Genomic DNA, 22,241 nt, shown 5'->3' with positions numbered 1-22,241 from the left:
TCCACACACACACATTGGTCGTAATTAAGATAACTAATATATTATTCATTCAAAGCTTAATAGTTCCCTTATATTTATTTATATTACTTCGAAAACTCGATAAATTCGTGTTTTTTTTAAAGAGATACAAAAATGCACAATACATAAATCAAATTAAGCAAACAACGATTGAAGCTAAATATCGATTTAAATCGATTTCAACAAATTTGCAAACAATACTATAGATTACAAGTCTCTAGATCCCTATTGAATAACTATACGGCAGAGCACAACTATACAAAAATGATATCGATTTTAATCGATTTCATATAAATGAAAAATCATTCATTTTCATAATTTAGTAATTAAAAAATATAATAATATAAGCCTCTAGATTCAGCGCTTAAAATAAATATACAAAAAAAAAAAAAAAAAAAAAAAAAAAAAAAAAAAAAAAAAATAAGCCTCTAGTTCATGTAGCTTTTAAGATTGATGTATTCAAGGCAAATTGTTTCTGCTGCTCATGCTTAGCAAGTATATAAGCCTATTTTCAATGAGGGATCCATCACACATTCCTAAGCATACAGGTCTGTTTGGCAATAAGCAATAGGCAAAATTAATTATTAAATTAATTATTAAACATGCATAATAAAAACAGTCGAAATTTATTTAGATTTTATCTCCAATAATGTAATAACCTACATACAAAAGGAATGAAAGATAATTGTAATAAAATATATGTTATATCTATATATTCGCTCAGTAACTACTATGCATAATAAGCCGCACTATGTGGTTAAGGCAACAGATTAAAATACGAGCATTGATGGAAGTTGATTTACACATATGAAATTTGCATTTTCGTTATGCAACTAAAGAGATTACTCTGCACATCTAAACCAGATTTGCAACATCAACTGATGCCTGACTACCGTTAATTAACCATTTGTGTGTCGGCTTTGGCAGCCGCAAGATTGTCAATGTCGAATGTAATTTGTTTGCTTGCTGGCGGCACATGCAACCACATGATGCAACAGCAACCACTCGCAGCCACTGCTAATGAGATGCACACACAATGGCAGTGCAACGAAGTGAATTCGTACCATCAACTGCGGGTAAGGGATTGAGTCTTGAGTCTACGTGCTGCATCATTAATGGCGAGCCGAGTGCGCCGTCTTTGAGCCGCTTTCCACATAAAAGCATGCAAATATCAATTACTTATTTTATTCCACTCAAAAACTGTTGCATCTGAGTGCCGAACACACTGCAGCGCTTCAACGTTTGTGCGACGGAACTGCTAAAAGCCCCTTGAATACGAGGGCAACTTACGCGGCGTTTCATTGTTTGAGGCATACAATTAAGACGCACAAAAGTAGGCAACACAAAAGAGCGCCAGTGCACAGAGAGAAAAGGAACGAGAGAGAGAGAGACAGAGAGAAAGGGAGAGAGAGAAAAAGAGACGAAGAGCCAACAGAAAACTTGATACACTCACCAGCATTCTTAAAATAATATGGGCGAAATTGTTTTTCATTACATTACAGTTAGTAGAGCTCCGCATATATGTAGCTTATGCTTATAAAATTATGATTAAATACGTGGAATTTAATAAGACTAACGATGTCTGTTATAGCTGCACTTTCTTCACTTCATAATGTTGCTGTTATGCATTTCCTTGAAATTGTTAATATTTGCCTTCCTTAGCTCAAATTTTAGCCTCACCCTTGGTAAGTGTATAGGCGGCGCAATGCAACAAGCTGGCCAATAAAAAACAGCTCTCGAAACTATAAACACAAACAAATACGAGCAGCAATTTTGCAGTCTTGCTGTATTTTGTATTCAAGTTGTTAAACAGCGCTAAGAGAAGGTTTACGCAGAGCTCTTCGACTAGTGAATGCTCTGGGAAATCTTTCTTTATGCTCGTTTGATAAAGTCATACAAGTTTTCTTGTCTTTGATTTTATACCAGCACCAGATTATATGTAATAATAATAAAAAAATCAAACTCAATTGCAATACTAAATAATTTTTTTTATTTTCACTGAAAGATTTTAAAATTGAAATGTTTAAGAAAAATAAAATAAAAAATATAAAAATAAAAATAAATTACCAATCGCGACATCCGTCACATAATATTTACAATATTTATGTGGAAAGTAAAGCCAACAAAAATGTATAAAAAAATTATATATATAATATTTTAAGGAAAAAATATATATAAAGGAAGCAAATCTGGATTTCAGTCATAATATCTGCAATATGTATATAGACCTAAAATGTAGGAAACCCTAAAGTTGTTCATAAAATGCCTTTAGGTTGTTGGAAATACACTTTCTTGAATAAACACGACACTCGCTGTATTGTGGCCAAGCTTTGGACAAACTAATAATGAGCCCACCAAGGTGAAGTGGATAAACTTTGGGCAAAGTCCTCCACGACAATAGCGATTGCATGTTATGCAGCCAACAAAGAATCTAAGTTAAACACGCGCCACTTTAAGCTGAAACACGGCATTTGATTGCATATATTTTGGGCGCTAATGGACATTGGGTGATGGCTAATAAGTTGGCCGGTTATTGCAGCTGGAACAGCGCCCCGAGCCTGGGCCTGGGTGAGGGTCTGGGTGTGGCCTGAGTCTGCCTTCATTAGGTATACGACGACACCGTGCCCGAGGGCCGAGACTAGTTTTTAATCTAATGAAGCGCATGGGCATCAAATCAAGTAGAGTGTGTAATTGTTGCCCCTGGCCAATTGTAGGGCATGTTATATACACTTTACCAACAAGTCGATATGTCGCAGGCACTAGGACAGGCTCTGCCTCTGTTTGCTCTGCCACTAAAATAACAAAGCACTCGAACGTGATGTCATGTGCCTGAATTTCATCCCGCTGCCCTATACAATTTCATTGGAACGAGTATTATTTCGAGCCCAACACAGTCAAGAGCCGAAGTCAACGTCGAAGACGAAAGGCAAAAAGTAAATAAACTAGAAATAAGATTAATACTGCTCCCTCTGACGCGTATCTGTGTATCAGATCTCGCACCCGGCACTTCCGAAAAGGAGCAGCCCAAATATTTGCCAGACATTCAAAAAGCAACTTTAAAATGTTGCTCTGGCTCAAGGGGCGACACACGAAAATAAATATGTGCTCGTAAGTGTTTGCTGCCAGTCAAAAGTTTCACTTTGTCAAAAGACAAATTACAGACGAACTTTATTGACACCTGGCATTTCAGTTCCGTCAAAAGACGTCAGCAAGAGCATGAGCAGCAGCATGAGCAGCAGCAGGAGCAGCAGCAGGACCAGCATCATCAGTGAGTGCGTAATATCTTTTGGTATTTCACTCTGTTCAAGTTAAAATTGGTTAAATTCAACCTAATTTGGCATATTTAAACTATTTAAATCTTGGCCCCTATCGAGTCAAATATGTTGTGACAGCATTGAAGGCGTTTTCAAAATATTTTCCTTATTATGAAGTCATGGGATAAACAGTGTTTGCCTTATCAAGTTGGCGAATTCGCAAACTTTGCCAACACCCAAACGCTTATAATGTTCTACATGTGTATCCAATGCCCGGCATTCCATCAAGCGTTTAAATGGGGTATATTGAGTGCTAAATAAGAGAATAGCTCAAGCAGTTCTTCACAAAAATATTTTTTAAACAATAATATTATCGTTTGATTTTTAACATATTATAAAATCCATTTAGTTATTCGTTTTATTCATTTACTTCTGACTTTGTAGATTATTTTTACGTTTTGACACATTTTTTGGGTTTATTACACCCTTAACTTTTTCACCATCAGAAGCGTAAGGCTATAAAAATATAAACAAAAAACTACCGTTAAAATTGATTCAAAAATCGATTTTCCCCTCTTGGGTGGCTCATCGAATTTATAGCTTCATCTTAGGTGGCAAAATTCGAAGTCCTAATGTATATGGACACAACGTTATCTTTTGAGAACGAAAAAATTAAATTCAATTTCGTTTTTGTATAGTTAACCTATTATTTTTATCTCGAATGATTGTAATCCATGCGTGTGAAACATCTCCGGATGAGATGTTTACTTATGATAACATTTGCATAATTTGCTTACATTACATTTTGCTTATCCTAAGGTTACATACATTATTTTGATTTTAATGTTAGCAGTGTTCATGTCACATTTAAACTGCCGAAGATATAACTTTTCCCAATGACAGGAGGTTTTGGAAAGTGGTCAATCTGTTAGGCTGTCAACAACATCATCTATGCCCTCTAACTCTAGAGCAAACGACATAATATTTATTATTATGTGAGCTTGGCGTACACAAATCTATATTTTATATTAAAGTCCTTGGAGAAAAATCACTCATCTCTTCAGATTGTCATTTCCTTTCCTCTTTGGGCACTCACACACATAAGCAAACCCAAAGTAAATAATATACATATATATATTCTACTGCGCTCTACTGACCTATCCGCTCTCTCTCTCTGTCTCTCCTACTTCTACTTTCCCTTCATAGCCTTTGTCTGTCTGACCCAAAAATTTGTCTTCAACAGCTTTGTAATATTTTTCGCGAGAAATGAACTTTTACGACATTTACGCCACGGTCAGGGCATTTAAATCAACAAATAACAAATCTAATTAAGCTAAATAAACAAAGGACTGCAATTAGTCTTTCTAAATGAGTCAGAGTAAGAGTGTAACAGCTTAAAGAACATCTTTTAACATCTTCTCTGAGGTACAAAGAAAATCTGAAATCAGTATAAGACCGGATTGTGAATATAATACAAATATTGTGCAAAGGCCTAATTCGAAGGTTGTATAAAGTCGATATACTTTCTTAACTTAATAGCGGACATAAAATGCTGATAAATTAAAGCAAAGTGAAATCAACGAAACAGAAATGTAGAGCGAACTGCGGAGTGTTCCTAAGTTAGGCAATCTCTTCAATCTCTTTGTTTGTCTTTCCCCAAGTTTCTTAATAAGCTTTTTTCACTATTATTTATGAATATATACAGTTTCTGAAGCAGCTTTGCACTTGAACGCGTTTTATATAAACTTCAGTTTCAATTCAACAAAATTTTCAGACATTTCGTATTTTAATTGGCTTTATTCACATTTTACACTTTTTTGAATGCATTCTAGTTGAAAATTGTTTAACTGTCTAAAGAGCTGAATGAAATTTGAAGTCAGCATTGAATACTCGCTTCATTTTAATGGAAAATATTATTAGTCAACTATGAATAATTGAGCTAATGACGACTTTTGGGTCTGCAACAATTTTAATGAGCAGGGCGTGGCCGGGCTTCAGCTGCCCAGTGAGCCAGCCAAGTGAGCAGATCCCTTAAGCCCCTCAGAAATACAGAGACTAGACGCTCATTTTGTAGCAACTACGTGACATCTAAGCTAATTATTTGGAGCAATTTAAACCGTTAGCGGGGGTACAAACTGTAGCCGTGGCCAACAAGTGCATAACAGAGCCATTTAATAGCCGTTGACATGGTTTCGTATTATGCAAATTAGGTGGTCAAATGCCAGAGCAAACTCAATTAGTCTCCACTCACACACATACAGATAGAGATAGAGAGAGAGAGAGAGAGTTGGTGTCGTAGGCTGCGTAGTCTAAGCCCATTTGACAGTTGATAACAAAAGTAAAGTGTGAGTCGATTCATTTGGCAGTTAAAATTGTTTGCACAGCAGCTACGATTGGCCATTTTTTGGCCACTTTGCTGTTCGGACGTAATTGAAGGCAATGTCAATATTTCAGCTCGGAATGCTGATGGCTTGACAGTTCGAGTCCAGAGTAGCCAAAGAGCCAAAACACAAATATTTACAAAGTTCTCACCCTCTCTCTCTCTCTCTCTCTCTCTCTCTCTCTCTCTCTCTCTCTCTCTCTCTGAAGAAATATTAATTTCAGTTTGTGCAAAAAGTTTTGGCATATTGAACTAAGGTAAAATTTCAGTTGAAAGTTTTGCTCGAATTTTATTGAAATATGCTTTTGATATGTTTTTGATATGAAGACAATTGAATCTAAGTTGTTGACAAGCGCAGCCAATTTCATATTTATTGGCGAAGACGAAAGTTTTTTAGTTTTTATAGCCAAAACGTTATTTGGCTAAGTTTTCGGTCAATTTACCGTTGGCCCGGTCATTAATTTTGCAGCACGTCCGTTATTGTTTAGCAGCCAAAGTGCTCTAACGTGCGCTATCAAAAAATCGAACGCCTGCTCACCCCCCACAATTGATGGCCATCAAATTCAATATATGTATGGGCACTGGCCATAAAACGATCACCACGTGGCCACCCTCAAATTTATACGCTGTGCATATACCCTGTAGCTAATCAAATATGAATAACAAGGTTGTTATGAATATGTCTGAGAGAGCGAGAGAGCGAGAGAGAGAGAGAGACAGACAGGTAGAGTAATATAGCCATAGCTATATAGTATGTGCAGCACTGAGCTGACATAATTTCATGTTTATCTTTCTCTTGAGACTTGCAAGAATTTATACGCACGGATAGTGTAAAATATATTTGTGTTTGTGTTTAAGGGAAATGAAATAAAATAAGGGAAGGAATATAAAATACAGATTTAAGAGTATGTATTATTATTTAGGCTAAAGCTTTTTTGAATATAAATCCTTATGAATCTCAAGAGAAATTAATTTGAGATTCTTAAATTATTTACTTTACTGAAGATGATTCTAAATTTAAATTCAGCTTGCTTCAAAATTGTCCGTAATAACCTGAGTATATAGCTCAAAAATAAAGCATTACTTGATCATGATCATGACGACGGCTTTACATCGGGAAAGGGAAGACCAGTTGCAATGAGGCTCTACAGTGGATATTAAAAGCAAGTTAAGCTCAAGAGTTGAAGAGTTAGGCACCCAAATCGAACAGAGTTTTCAGATGCCACGTCTAACTTTTTTGTCTAATAACAAATAACTTCCTCATAAGAATCTGTTCATAGAATTTCTTTCTATCTCTCTCTCTCCTCTCTCTCCCTCTCTCTCTCTCTCCTTTCTTTCTCTCTCTCTCTCTGCCTTTATCTCTTACTTGTGCTCTGTTAAGCCTGACCACAGGATATATGCTAGTCAACTAAGCTCCTTTTTAAACATTTTCACTTGCTTCACATTGGGTTTTATGACCATGTCGAGTTCTTCACACGCAACACGTCCAACAGTTGGGTCACGTGCGGCCAGAGCTTAAAATGTTGAATGAGCTCCAGCCAAACAAAAAAAAAAAAAAAGGACCAAAATCATACACCAAAGACTTGGCCAATCGTATTTGCTGGGAGCTCAATTCGATTTTGCTGATGCTACAAGAATTTCTAGAATTTCTTTGCTGTTGCAACTTTAAATGTAAATGTAAATACACAGAGTTATCTTTACTCCGTATTGTTGGCTCAACACTTGAGCTTCCATGCGTAACAACAGAGCAGCAACAACAATGGAAATCCTCTCGAAGTTACATTTGAATAGTTGAATTTTAACAAAGCACCACAAATGGAAATGCAGCCACCTTTAAGTGGCTGAAAGAGATGGAGCCAGAGTGCTAGAGCGAGAGACGTGATAATTAAACTGTCAAAAACATGGATCACTTCTTTGGCTTGGCCAACTTCAAAGCTCTTTGACCAAATACAATAACACGGCCAAGGCAGAAAATCTGCATGAAATTCTAATTTCCATTCCAGTTAGGAGCGTAATATCCTGTTTAAGAGCAACCACGCCGTAAACAATTTGCCATGTTCTGGCCATGTTCCGTCCGCGTCGCGACGGAAATGAGTTCCGTGTGCCCCAGACTCCCTTGCTACGGATTTTTTAAACTTGCCGCTAAACTAATGGCACGCATTAATCACAGGACGCGTGAGAGCAACCTTTTTCAGCAGCGACTTGATAGACATTGATAATTCATCCAAAAAGCGACTGTAAATTGCCCAGTTAAGATGACAACAGAGACTCACACTTTGCTAGAAGCTAATATACCTGCTCACATGCACTGAACAGCGTATTCCGAGCTCCAAAATTAAAGACTTTGTTATTTGTGTAATATTTTGCTTGACTTAAATTAAATTTGATTATTTATTTTAACATTGTTTGCCTTTACCTTTTCGACTTTCAGCTGCTTTTGGCGATGCGAGTCACACGTAGCTCAGCCGTTTGGAGCGTCAAGCACGTTTTTTGTTCAAAAGCCAAAGGATGTTTCTTGGAGGCCACCGTCGAAGCCTCATCTAAATAAATCATTATTTTATTTTTGTGAGCGACTTTTCTGCATGGCCAAATTCAATTAGTAGCACAGCCTGAAAGTGTGTGCCACACTGCATGCACCCATACACCTATACACACACACATATACACACACGCACACATACACCTTGAAGCAGGCAGGCACTCAACACTTTTGTACGTTCCCCCGTATATCAGCTTTAATTGAATTTGTGGCACGCCACTCGCTCAAGTGCTTTAAATTGTGCCAAGTGCCTAGAATATATTGCTCTAAAAAAAAAATATATACAAAAAACAAAAGAAAAAAAATTTGACTAACAAAATAGAAAAAGGCAAGCAAACAGAAGACTTATTAGAGCACAGCAAATTGGACCTGGTCCTGTTGATTGCCTAGTCAGACGAGCCGAAACAGAAGCCGACACACAGAAACACAGAGGCTGAACAAGAAACGGCAGCAACAACAACAACAGCAACATCAACTCGTACTCACATTTGGTTAGAGCGTTCAGTCAAAGATGGAATTGTGTCTTTAAGGCGCTTTAACATGCAGAGCGGCGCCAGTGAATGTCTCAAGCGCCTTTGGCTTGGCTCTGGCTCTGGCTCTGGCTCTGACTGGTTTTGTTTATGTGTGTAAGTGATATTTATTTGCACTTTGCTGACTGGCGCCAGAGTCGGCCGCACTCAACACTTAACATACACACGCACTCATTCAGACACGCACACACACACACGCGCACGCACCCACACTGGCACAGTTTGACGTGTCGCGTGTCGGCGTCTTTTTTGTTGATTACGTTCAGTTTGTTGCGCGACAATGCGGCACCAACCGCAACATTCAATGTCCAAAAGCGAACTGAAAGCATCCTATAAAAAAGAAACACATTCAGACCTTTGCCGCGGCGAGCACGCGCAGGCGCTTGGGCAGGTCGAAGAGCGGCTTCAAGCGGCTTCAAGCGGCCGGTGGGCGGCGGAGGAGGCGGTGCAGGTGGCAGCTGCCATTGAGCGCCCAATTTGAAGCTAAGCGTGTGTAGCCGCAGCAATTGACATGGCCGGAAGAACACGAAGAGTCAACAAGTTCACATTCACTAATATTGTTATTTTCCCAGCAAGAAATACCCTCTAAACAGGTCAGCGAATGAAATACTGAAATCAAATCAAATAACAAATACCGGGTATCTCGGAGTCAGTCAGTTGCGACTCCTTTTATGTGTGTTGCTGTTGCTGTTGCTGCTTAACTGCTTGTTACATTTGTCACTTTTATTTATTTGCCTTCCGGCTTCCTTTACGCATGAGAAGGAAGGAAATGGCATTTAGTATAGACAAGCCAAGCCAAGCTAAGCGAATTTTTATGCTTATCTAGCCTAAGAGCTAGGCAATTATGCACAACATTGATACAATTTTTCTTTATCAGGAAAAATTAGTATTCTCTGAGCGGCAATCTAATTAGTCGACACAAATTCAATTATTCCATAATTTATAATCAAAAACTCAATTTTAGCTTGACAAATTTTACATGCTGAGAGCCAGAACCTCAAAGGCAAGTGTGGGTTTAGGTTACAGCTATTCTATGGATCTTTCGGAAATACTAAATAACAAATTCTTGGGTGGAGCAGTTCAGCAGAACTTTAAGTATGAGTGCCTTAACTTGATGATGTGGTCTGGGGTTTCCGATATCGTTTTCCCATATGACTGGACACAGAGAGACGAATAGACAAACAGACGGAGAAACAGTAGATCAAGTCAGCTCTTTGCCCTACTCCACAGACCCAAGTTCTGATTCTTCTATATAGTCTGCCAGATATATCGTAATGCTTTTATATTCATGTGTCGCTGCATTAAATTATAATTATTTAATAGCATTTAAATTGATAAATGTCGCATGCCTACAAAAACAGTAAAAACAAATATATATAGCGTATGTAGCGCTGCAGGCGATATTTTAATTTAAGCACAAAGTGCATAAATGTTTGCTATTTCAATTAGCCACAATTGTCAATTATCATAATTAAGTTTAATACATGTAAAAATATTAAATAAATTCTAAATATTTATTTCAGTGCAACAATAAATTCAGAGAAACAATTGCATTATCACCTTTGTGTTTGAATTTATACATATGTATATAGTATATATAACACATACGTACACATACATATAAATATATATGCGTGTGCGTATATTTCATTGCTTATTTATTGAGCACTTGAAACACAATACAAATGCAATTAATTTGTTATTGCAGTGGCACAAGGGTCGCCCTGACGCTGCCATTCATTTTCATTGCGTATACGACCTGTGTGTGCGTGTGTGCGCGTGTATGTGTGTGTGTGTGTGTTGGTTCGGACAGACCATTGCAGAACTGAAATGGCAATCGTTTGTGTTTGGCATATAGACGCGTTTTCAATGGCAAATATACGCTAAAATTAAAAAAATATGACATAGCATGGCATGGGAACTGTGGCAGCTGCTCAGGCACGATTGCGAGACAGAGTCCCGTGTCTCGTGCCCCGTGCCTCCATGCCGCATGTCTCATGCGTCTCATGTGTCTCATTGTTTTTAATATTGTTGCATAAATATCATAAATATAAATTGTCAAGCAATTGCTATTGGTCCCTGATTATGGATCTGAATGTGTGTGTGTGTGTATGTGTGTGCCCTATTCGTGTTTGTGTTGTTGACTCGCTCATTAGTCACCATTGAGCCAAACGGCAAAAAGGTCGACACGCCTCGTTTGATTGCAAGCAAAAAAAAAAAACAAAAACAAGAAACCGGCGAAAATCGCATTTCATGGCAGCTGAAGCTTACAAATTGGCTCACATTGTTTTGTTTTCTAATATCAACATTAGAAAGCAGGTAATACCCTCTAAAATTTGCGGTTGATTAGAAAATAGGGAATAAATTATTCATTTCAAAATGGTATTGAAACTATTGAATTACATTCAATACAAGTTTTAAAGGGAAGCTTTGCCTATTAAGTTATGTCATGATGAATAATTGATAGGAAATAAATACACAGGTATAGAGAGAGAAAGAGACAGGAAGAGAGCGAATCCATAGGAACGAGTCAACCTTAGGTTAGGAGCGCGGCAAGTAAATCTATGGCAATCATTTGATTGGTCTTGATGTACGGTTAAAGGCAAATTACATACAAAAATCAATATAACATGTTTTAATTTGTCATTACATATTATAAATATACCATACCCTATTTAAATATAAAAAATATATTTATCTTTTAGAACAGTCTAAAGGAACAAAAATTAAAAAAATTAAAATTATATATATATATGAATTATTGCTAATACTAATTTTTCATTTTTAAATTTCAATAGCATTTGTTCTCATATCTTTTACTGAACATATTTACTGAGTATTTTTAACTCTAGCCCACTCCTAAAACTATTTTTCTGCTTCAGCATTTTTTCTCCTTTCCTCTTTATTGTTGCTGATGTGGGCTAAGCGCACTTTGAACACGCCAACCTCTATCGCTGCGTGAATGCTCACCACAAACACAGACACATGCACAGACACAGACACAGACACAGACAGAACAAGACAGGACAGTAAAGGACAGGACATATCAATCCCACGCAAGCAACGCTCAAAGGCACATTCAATGTACGGGGTTACCATAGTTAGGACCATAACATGGCAACAGCGCTAATGCCAAAAGAGTGTAACAAGGACTTTTTGCTCGGTGCGGCTTCACTATTGCCAGAACGTGTTCATAATGTGTTTACGCGTAGGAGGTGCATAGACACTGAGCTGGAGTGGTTAGAGCAATGCAGCCGAGTTGGGTTCAACCTGTTGACTAGACGTTAGTAAATAGAGCATGATGACTGCTAAGTCGATAGATTCTTGGAAAAAATGTAGATTGAGAAATTGATAAGATAAATTCCAGGAATATGGGAATATATTTGCATAGCACACAATTCGAAAGGATAAAAAAAGCAGTTGGATAATACAATCAAATATGTTTTGGCAGAAATTTAAGAATATTTATTTTGAATGCCTCTTGAATCCTTATCAAAACCTTGCAGCAGTCTTATAACTGTCTAACTTGGCGTGAATGTGTCGAGAGCAGCCCTGCTCCCAGCAGCAAGACAAAAGGCACGTAAATATGCACATGAGGCAAAAGTGACGTTAAATGCGACAACGAGGCAAGGACGACGCACACTGACTGACTGACTGACTGACTGGTTGGATCCCTGGCAGCCTGGCTGACTGCTAGGTATGGGAATTAAGTCACATCGTGCAGTCACTGCCAATGCGGACTATGAAAGACATATGAGCGCATGTCATCGATATGCATGAAAGACAATGGAGTCAAGAGCAATTTGCATTAACTTTAAGTTTCCATGAAATCCACAAGCACCTGCAGTCGCCAAATGCTCGAGCCGTAATCATTGGAGTCTATTTAAGTACGCAAAATCCGGGGATATGCAAGGCGCGGCGTAGTATGGCCGAGGGACAAAAAGTTGAGATTTCTTTGACATTTGAAATTAAATATGCAAATGTGCGCTGGGCGTTGGGCCTTGGGCGTCGGTAAATGGCGCCAACAACAGTTGCCATTTCATTCTCTTGATGTATCCTTTGCTTCACTGAATATGATTTCACGTTCTTTATTTTTTTATTCTTATTTTTGTATCGATTTTGGCTGCGACCGTTGGCTGTTGACTGGCGCAATCATAGCGAATCTCCTGGCGCAATGCCGGCTGGGAAAATGAGCAACGAAATAACGCTTATTGAAGAGCGCACATATGCACATATGGCTATCTCTCTTTTTTATATACTTGTAAGTATTATTGCTGGCAATATAATCTACTGTCTTGCTGGCAGCAGGAGGAGAGATTTTATAACGAAATTAATAATGCCATTTTCGACTGCCACAGCTAATGCACGCTGACAGCCAGTGCTTAGCTTGTACATACATATTTATGACATATTTCGCAGAAAATAAATAAAGCAAAATCATTTTAAATTCAACGTTGCGAGCGAGAAGCACACATTAATATACTTCTGTGGAGACATATTTTATATCGAGCCGCCAAAAAGTATGCAACAAAATTTTGCGATCACCGTCTTTGCGGTCCAGCTGTTGATACGTATGTGTGTGCGTGTGTGTGCGCGCGTATATACATGCATGCATACGAGTTCAAGGTTTAGGGCCAGACATACTGACAAGCAGCTGATTTGCAAATCCCTTAAAACTTATAACGGAACCCAAAGAAAATAGAGGCAGGTGCCATAAAAAGTAATGTGTTTTACTATACCCCGAAGCAACTGACAAGTCAAGGCGAATGTCAGGCGACCTTCGTGTCGTCGCATATGTATATAACTACTTTTAGTTTATTGCTCTAAACTAAGCCAAGATGTGCGGCTGTGCGGTTGCACAAAACTTTTATAAAAGGGTTTCAAAATGTCTGTAAGAAAATATTAATATATACAAAATAATTTATATATAGATATACTGTATAAAAGATTATATGAAATATAAATTTAAACTCAAAGTATATATTTAAATGCAATTTTCATTATAAAATATCATCGGCTAAAGGTAAAATTCAACTTTTGGAATGTTGGCAAATAACTATAGCTTTGCAAATTTTTTTTTTTATTTATAAAAAAATAAATAAGTAAATATTCCAAATTCAAGTGAAACGTAAATAGTGAAATGTCCAAACCATTTTCATTTCAATTTGTTGCAACTAGCGCATTTTATTAAATTATTCAAAGAGAGTAGTACAAAAAAAACTTAAACAAAATTTCTTTTCGCCTAATTACCCAGTTCAGTTGACTAAATTAGGAAAACAAATTGTAATTTAATGTGTATCTTTATAAGAATTTCGCTGTAAGCCTAACAAGAATATCTAAGACAAGTTAGTTAGTTGAGTTAGCCAGGCCCAAGGCTCAGCCAGATTTTTTATGAATTAACAATTTTTAATTCAAAGGTATGTTAAGCAATTTAGGGTAAGTTTAAGCTATTGTTGCTGCCATTTTATGTATTTACCTGTCATATTCATGCACAGGCACATAGTTAATTCAAGGCAGCATTTATTATATAGTTTACGGTTCATTGATTAGTTCAATTGATTTACAAAATAATCATATCCAGTAAATTAAAATTACGTACGTACAAAATATTCCTTTTACAAACTAATATCAAAGTTTAGTTATCAACAGTTTAATTTGTGACCGTCGCATGCAGCATGCGCGTGCCTTGCTCTCTCTCTATATAGTACTATACAGTTAATACATTGTATTTCATTTGTATATTTCCTATAGCTGTTGCATGATGTAAGTATTTTACTATTTGCTGTCTGAATGCGTTCCGATTGTTACGTTATGGCTATTTACTTCAATTTCCAATCTATTGTTGTATTATTCTCCTTCTTTTTTCTATTTTTTTTTTTATTTTTTTTTTTTACATCATTAATTGCGGTCTGTGGCTTCAGCTAACTTACATGCAATCAATGACTTTGTATTTTTTTTTTATCACAATTCCATTTATAATTTCCATATTTGTTATCAATTCGCTGTAGATTGTTGAAACCGTTCACCGATCGGCTGCAGTGGCACGAGTTTCATATGGTTTGCAATGCTATTGTCAACTAGTTTACAATAAATAATGAAAGTGTTTATGAATGATAATCAGGCTTTCGTCGGTTGAAATTCATGCTCTATACATATATATCTACATCAAAGAATATTTTGGGGATGGATACGGGGTCGAAACTCAAAATATTGGTGGCTAGTTCAATCATAAGTATAAAACCAAATCCATTTGCAAATTACAATAAAGCTGTCAAATCAAACTATTGATCGATTCGTTAGCTTTGTTGCTGTTGCTGCCATCCGCTGCGGCAATAGCTGCGGTTTCCGTTGCAGCTGCTGGTGGTGGTGCTGTTCCTGCAGCTGGTTTGCCTGCATTTAACTTTGCTTTAACTTTCAACAGCAGAGCTTCAAACGAATCCTCCTGCGGCGGTGCAGCTGGTGCTGCAGTGGGGAACACATACGAATGGTAGTTGTTGATACCCGCATTGTCTGTAAATAGTCAAACTTAATTAATATTGTCAATTAGATTAAATACCTTGTCAACTTACCCAAATCGGCATAGGAGGCGCGACAGAATGCGCGCCGTCCGCCAAAGCTAATGTCGTACATATTGATTTGCGCATCTCTGGCACTCGTGTCAATGGCCGTGAAAGCATCCTGCGCACGTTCAAAGGTCACAAAGCCATACTTCATGCTGCTCAATAACAAAAAGTTCAATTATCAACTGAATATGCTTTTCAAGTATCTTATGTGTTGTCAACTTACCCATTCTCCTTGTAGTGTATGGTTATTTGTTTGATATTGCCATAGGGCAAAAATTTCCGGCGTAACATCTCCTTGGTGGTGTCCGCCTCAATGCGACCCACATAGACAATGCGACGCTCCTCAACAGCTGGCTGCGATACATTGCGATCGGCATAGCCACGCCTATTGTTGTTGTTGTTGTTGCCACTACCATAGCGAGTGGCTGATGTGGAGCGCGAACGCGAACGTCTGTGCGGACTGCGACTCCGATCACGATCGCTGAACTCAGAGCCCGATGTGGAGCAACGGTCGCGCGTCTGATTTTTCGATCGGCGTTTATTGTAACTCGTGCGACGCTGTCGCTGCTGGCGCTCGTATTTTCCAGCTTCCGAATTGGACGAGGAGCTCACCGAGCTACGATGGCGACGTGTGCTGCGCGACGAGTAGCCGCCACCACCAATACTGCTGCCACAGGCTGCCATTGCATCCGAATGCCGCAAGCGTTCCGTGGAATTGGAGTTGGAGCGTGAGCGGTATGAGGCCATGCTGCTGCACGTGGAGGACGAGGATGAGCTGCAGCTGGTTTCATTGGGTGCAGAGCCTTCGATGTGACGTTTGCGATAAGAGCGACGCGTTCGATCACGCGATTGCCGTGCCGTCGGCAATGTCAACAATGGAAATTCGGGTTGCAGATCAGTCTGTGTACCCATGCTGACCATGCGCTTGCGGACCCGATTCTTGGGCAGATGCATGATGACCATATCCTCGCCATGCTGTCCATTCTTATCTGCAGCCTCCGCTGTGGCTACTGTCGGTGTGGCCAGTGCCTCGCAATTCGTTTGCTTAACCACCTCACTCTGTATGCTGGCTATCAGCGAGTTGGTCATGTCCTTGCACGCATCATTGCCATTGGAGATGTTGTACAGCAGAACCGAGGATTTCAACAATGAGCGCGATGAGGCTGTCGTTGTCTTGTTGTCTCTAAGCGCAACACTCGCCTGATGCGGCGGTATCGTAATGTCCGTGTTACAGCTAACCGAAACAATGATAATCTCTTCATAATCCGCCTGCAGCTTACTGCTGGCCACGGCTTGCGTTGTGGGCGCTGCGTCCGTCTCGGGCTCAGCCTCCATGCAGTAGGTGTCCTTAACAATATCTTTGAGAGGCGGCAGTTTCGTCACTCTGGGCACCTTCGCAGACACCCGCGAATCAATAATCTTCAGCTGCTGTGCTCGCTTCATCTCCAGCATCCGTAGCACCTTGTTCTTGGCCACAGTGATGGGATCTGTTGGAACTGCTGCCTCGCATGGCGGATGCTTCAGACTGTTGATAATGTTGCTGATGGCTGCTTTGTGCGGCGATTGTTGCGCCTTCTGAATAGGTGTTGTTGGTGGCACCACCTTGCCGGGCTCCACTTTTACTTGCTTGGCAGGCATGGCAGCCGGCGCCGCCACCGTTTTGGATGATGTAACAATTGTACCGCAGCGGCGCTTCTTGTACTCCTCTAAATTGAGTTTGCGCTTGGGCGCCGGCGTTGCAGCCTCTGCATTGATGGAGGTATTGGCCGCATCGCGCTCATGCTTTAACAAAGCCAAGTTCTTGCCCCCCAGACCCAAACCAGTATTAATTGTTTTCTTCTCCGTCTCCGTTGGTTTGGTTATAGCTTGCTGTTGCTGCTGCTGCTGGTGCTGGTTCTGCTGCTGCCTCCCAGTTGGGGAAGGTTTGATGGTAGCCTCTTGTATTTTCTTAGCCGACACTTTGGACTTGCTGGCCGCGACTGTGCCAGCCGCCTTGTTGCCCACTTTACGTTTCAGGAAATCGCATTGTTTCTTGTTAGGCACCAAACAAATGTTGTGGCTGGTCTTTGGCTTCGCTGTGCTAGCGACTGCCTGTGAAGTCGGAGCTGCTTGGGTAGGACGATTGCCTACAACGCACGTTGCCTTGGCTGAATTTTGATTCTGAGCCGACGCCGCTTTGTGCTATGTGGGGACATCATTTGAAGAATGAGTAACATACTTCAAAATGCTTATCGCACACCAATTTCTACTTACCTCTGCGCCACTCATACGCTTAGGCGCTTGCTTGGGACACCAGGACGGATCGGCTTTAACATTGTCCACATAGCACAAATCATCAGTGGCGATGGGCGCGTCCATTTGACTGCGCACCCACAGAGACTCATCCACATCAATCACATCGACAGTCTCCACATCGATGATTGAGTCCGAATCGTAATCGGAGTCACGACTCTTGGATGTTATGATCACAGGAGCAGGCAGCGCTGCGGCTTGCCTCTCAGCTGTAAGAACTTGCGGATTCTTAGCTTGGACTAATTCGGTTTGTAATTTGATAGGAGTTTCTGGTGCCACGGGCACAGCTGTGACATGTTGAACGTTCCGCGGACGCAACGAATTAATCGTATCGGCGAAATCATCTTTGGTGATAAAGTCAGCCAAATCAAAGTTATTCACATCAATGTTCAGACCCAGGGCATCCGCTTCAGAGCAAACGGTATTTGTGCTCAGGGTACGTCGCTTACTTTCCGCGTGGTTCATTGCGAATACATCTGTGGGCATCAGGCGCTCATCGACGTCATCGTAGTCACTGGAGTGTGACTCATAATCTCCTATAGAAGAGCTGTCGGTGCGCGTACGAAATGTGGAATTGCTGCACTGGCTCTGTACATCATCGTCCCCAAGCCCACGACCGTCTGGATCGAGGTGTTCGTCATCCGAATTAATTAGCAGGCTGATCTGCCGCTGCTGCTCGAAGGCCGCCTCAGCATCGCAGCCTGTGATGCCTCTATAGACCTGGCCATTGAGCATATTGGTATCATCGCTCAGCTGCTGCTCCACAAAGTCGCTGTAGATGAGCTGCCAAAATAAAAATAAAACTTAATTAGAATAAGTCTCAGAAGCGCATAGTTCCACAAGCATTACCAAGTTTTTTCTGTTCTGCAATTGCTGCTCGGCTTCATTTTGGCTGAGCAACGATTCATCTGTCGGCTCAATGGGCAGGATCCCATTGAGTGTATCAGTTAACTGTAAACTATTTAAGAAATATATAAATAATGACGACTGCTTAAAACTTAAGGTTAATTAAACGTACTCATCACTGGTTGACCAGAAATTTGGCTCTGGATCATATTTAACAAAGTTCCCCTCGAAAGGATCCTCGTGAAACACATTTAGCATACGTGAATCCATAATGTCGTGTTATAAAGTGTCTGCAATTGAATTAGAAAAAATCAACCTTCAATCAACATAGGCTAGTGTTGATTAACACTGTAAAAAAAAAACTGCCGCAGGTGGCCTTTAAAATTTGTTGACATTCCACATGGGAAAAATCGTCTCTTTTCTCGCCTAACGTCACGCGGTAAGGAACACAATTTAATAGCTGTCAGTTTTTAAAAAAAAAAAAAAAAAAAAGTCATCAAAATTTGTAACAAATTTATTGCAAAAATAGAAAAAATACTTAAAATGCCCAAAAAAGTAATTACTCGTCGTCAGCGCAAGGCTGCCGAGGCAAAGCGCCAATCAGAATCGAATGCACGTGCTACTGCGGCAAGTGAGGCCCAGAACGGCACTGCAGCGGCAACTACCCCGAGTACGTCGGATGCTGTGAAGCCGGGCGGCAGCAATGGAGCTAAACAGGACCCCAAGTGTGGCAACAAAAATGCATCTCTAAAGACAACCAATACCAAGACAGCCGTACCGCAACAGGGGCAAGAAGCGGAGAATATGCCAGAACAATCTGCGGAAAAGGCAACTGGAACAGTTGTCGTTAAGGACAAGACCACCCAGTCGGATAACAATGTGTTCGACCTGCTTGCCGACGAGAACTTACAGAAGCAGGTCGGACATTCGGCAGAGTGTCAAGCTCAGCTACCAGCACCGCCGGCCAATGAACAGGCCGGATCGTTTAGCAAGACCCTAACACGACGTGCTGTGGCAACATTCAGCAAAATCCAGAAGCTCTCGAAGGTGTTCAACAAGAAGATGAACTACAAGACCCCGCCGGTCAAGGGGACCGAGCCAATGAATTTGGCCAACGTTGAGTTGGATGAGACTGTGAAGACTGCGCTGAATGGGCCACCGGGCAGCGATAACCAAGCCAATAAGACCTGCAGCTGCGAATTCTGCAAGGTGGTATTGAATCAGCTCTTGGCTGGCAAGAAGCGCACAAACGATAAGAAACTGTGCAAGAATGCTAACAGGCGTCCGCCAGCCAATGCTGCGCGTGCCACATCGCCAGGTCAAAGCAATGGAAATGAGTCTGTAGGAACTACTCTGCCAGCAGAGGCGAAGGTCGAAGATGAGAGCAAGACCCCACAGACACCGTCGATAGCATCCAGACGCCGCATTATCCAAATGCTCGAGAAGAAGGAGAAACTGCTGGAGAAGGATGTGATGAAGAAAATCAAGCAGCTCAACAAGCAGAATAAAATATTGGCAACTGAGCAGCAAACTAAGAAACCGGATGCTAAGCAAGTCGACCAAAAGGAAAGCAAGCCAATTGTGGCCAAGACACAACCGACACCAGTGGATGCCAAAAAGAAGACTATGCCAAGAGTTGCAGTTGCCAAAGCTTCGTCAACTGTCAAGCAGAAAGCAACTGAGCCGGCCAAAATTCCAAAAACTGTGGTCAAGTCCAAGCAGCCAGCCAAAGCTGACGTATCGAGTGCTCTAAAGCAGCTCGCTGCTGCTCCAGCAGATGCCCCTCCGCCTAAAGTTATAGGCAACACGGAGTATTTTATTCTAACGGGCACCGATGCACAGTTGTCAGCTCAGCTCAGTAGTTTGGCAGCTAACAACGTGCGCATTGAAAACTGTCTGGAGCTCGATCCAAGTGTTGCTGATAAAATTGAGCAACAACTGGAGCAGTTAAGCCAAAATCGTGAACAAATACTGCAGCGCATGCGTGAAAAACAGAACATGTTAGCCAAGCGCAGAACAAAGCGCTCAAAGGAACCCAGCAAATATACATAAATTGCAATCGAAGATGACTGTAAAACAGAATGACAGGTCAAGAAAATTAAGTTTTTACCTAAAAAAAATGTCGAAAGCAAACAATAAAAAAAAAATTTATTTATACTTTTTCAAATTGCCAAGAGAAATGCATATAGTTACTGGCAAACTGGATCTATTTATTTATTTAATATTCATGCGGATTCCTTTTTTTTTTTTGCTCGTCTAAAAATGTAAGTAGTCTATAATAAGTAAATAAAAATTAACGAATATTTAACAGGGGCTTCTACTCCAATTTAAGACTGTTCCATATGTCCACGTGCATTTGAACCCACAATCGATAACATGTTTTGTTTCGCGCTCACAGTTTAACAAGCTGGCAACGCTGAAGTGCACCAAACAGTCGCACAAAGCAAAACGGCAAAAAGCAGCGTGGCACGTTTTGAGCAAGCAACATGCTGTTATTTGCCACCCTCAATGTGCCGCATGTCAAAAGCCGCTTCAATGGTTGTGGGTTGAGGATACGCAACTTGCAAATTGATAACAATTTTTGCTCCTTGCTAGTTAAATTCATAAATTGCATTTTAACAAAATGTATAGCATCACGAATAACAATAACAACAAACACCGCACAATCTACATGCATACACACACATACACAGTCACACCCACAGACGCACACATATTCAACGGCAAAGCCACCACGTGTGTGTGAGTGCCGCCGCCGCGCCATGTGCTTTTGCTATGAGCGTGTGTGAGAGGGTGTGCGTATAAGTGCACGCGTATGTATGTTGAAGCCTATCAACAATATTTTCGAATATATTGTTAAACTTTACTATCAAATTTCACACATCACATACACCCACACCCACACACTTTCGAAGTACGCATGTTTTGCTTAGAAACCGATTTCTTTAAAAAAATAAGTGACAGGAGATGGCAGACGGCGAAATGCGAGCCCACCAGTTCCATGCGATATTTTGTACATACATACATATGTATATAATCACATACATATCTATGTTTTAGCTCGCATATCATTTGCACTTGCTGGCGGGAGGAGCACCTGTGTTTAGCTTATACACTTTGATCTGCGACACCGATCGTATATTACCTTTAAAGAAAGCTGCAGTAAACTATGCTGCACTTCTCAAGCTGATCACTGTTTTTAAATTATCTTGAAAGTTTGTTTTGCTGTTTTCTGTTTATCTGCTTTAACCTCACATGCTGAACCGCGTCGTATTGCCAACGCACAAACACTGTTTGAACTGTCTGATTTAGTTATTATTGAAATTTTAGGGTTGCAGCAGTTTCTTATTAAATTTATAATTTTTGAACAAATAAAACACGGATTTGACTTTATTTTTATCTAATAACTTTATGAATCACATTGCTGAAATGTGTTCACGTGGACGCGAACCGCGGGGAATAATTTTTTATTTGAAGAATGTGACCGTTGTCGCTGTTTCTGATTACAGCTGATTCTTAAACAGCGAACAATTTCATAACATAGGCGCAACTGTTATTAACATAAACAAAACGAAAAAGAAATAACGTGCTTTACCGTTAACGGTAAACATATTTTTTTTAAATAAAAATAATAAAAACTTACAAAGCAGATCAATTACTACACTGGTGCTGAAAAAAAAAAACTTTAATAATAATTTTTAATATGTGTAAAAATTATGTGAAACATGCAAAGAAAATAGCGACAGCTAAATTGATCACTTGTCGATTTCTTCAACATCGATTCTTTTTTCTATGCTTCTTTAGGTGAAAACCTCCGAT

The 22,241-nt window shown here is 39.9% G+C and overlaps 2 protein-coding genes across 4 annotated transcripts in view; both read right to left on the bottom strand.

Moving 5' to 3' along the window:
- Positions 1-9,027, bottom strand: part of LOC108608686 (serine/threonine-protein kinase 32A) — a 34,327-nt gene extending 25,300 nt beyond the window's left edge. The window contains exons 1-2 of one of the 3 annotated variants that reach the window (XM_089462817.1): positions 8,678-9,027; positions 8,069-8,192 (exon numbers count right to left, since the gene is read on the bottom strand). The gene's annotated coding sequence lies outside the window, so the exon portion shown is untranslated. The remainder of the gene's footprint in view (positions 1-8,068; positions 8,193-8,677) is intronic. The other 2 variants (XM_089462819.1, XM_018000181.2) reach the window with 2 other exon arrangements.
- A 4,846-nt stretch (positions 9,028-13,873) lies between these two features.
- srl (PGC-1 family member spargel) lies at positions 13,874-21,926 on the bottom strand. Its single transcript, XM_018011995.2, has 7 exons — positions 21,568-21,926; positions 18,595-18,712; positions 18,426-18,534; positions 17,538-18,359; positions 15,508-17,465; positions 15,291-15,436; positions 13,874-15,231 (listed from the first exon to the last, which is right to left on the bottom strand). The coding sequence occupies exons 2-7, from the start codon at positions 18,690-18,692 to the stop codon at positions 14,993-14,995; spliced, it is 3,372 nt and encodes a 1,123-aa protein (XP_017867484.1). The 5' UTR covers positions 18,693-18,712; positions 21,568-21,926; the 3' UTR covers positions 13,874-14,992.
- Positions 21,927-22,241: the final 315 nt, after the last annotated feature.

This window comes from Drosophila arizonae, chromosome 2 (genome assembly GCF_054131065.1).
Source record: "Drosophila arizonae isolate 15081-1271.41 chromosome 2, UAZ_ARI_1.0, whole genome shotgun sequence".
Classification (NCBI taxonomy): domain Eukaryota; kingdom Metazoa; phylum Arthropoda; class Insecta; order Diptera; family Drosophilidae; genus Drosophila; species Drosophila arizonae.
The sequence above is the reverse complement of the archived record's forward strand: the minus strand, read 5'-3'. Positions and strand labels throughout refer to the sequence as shown.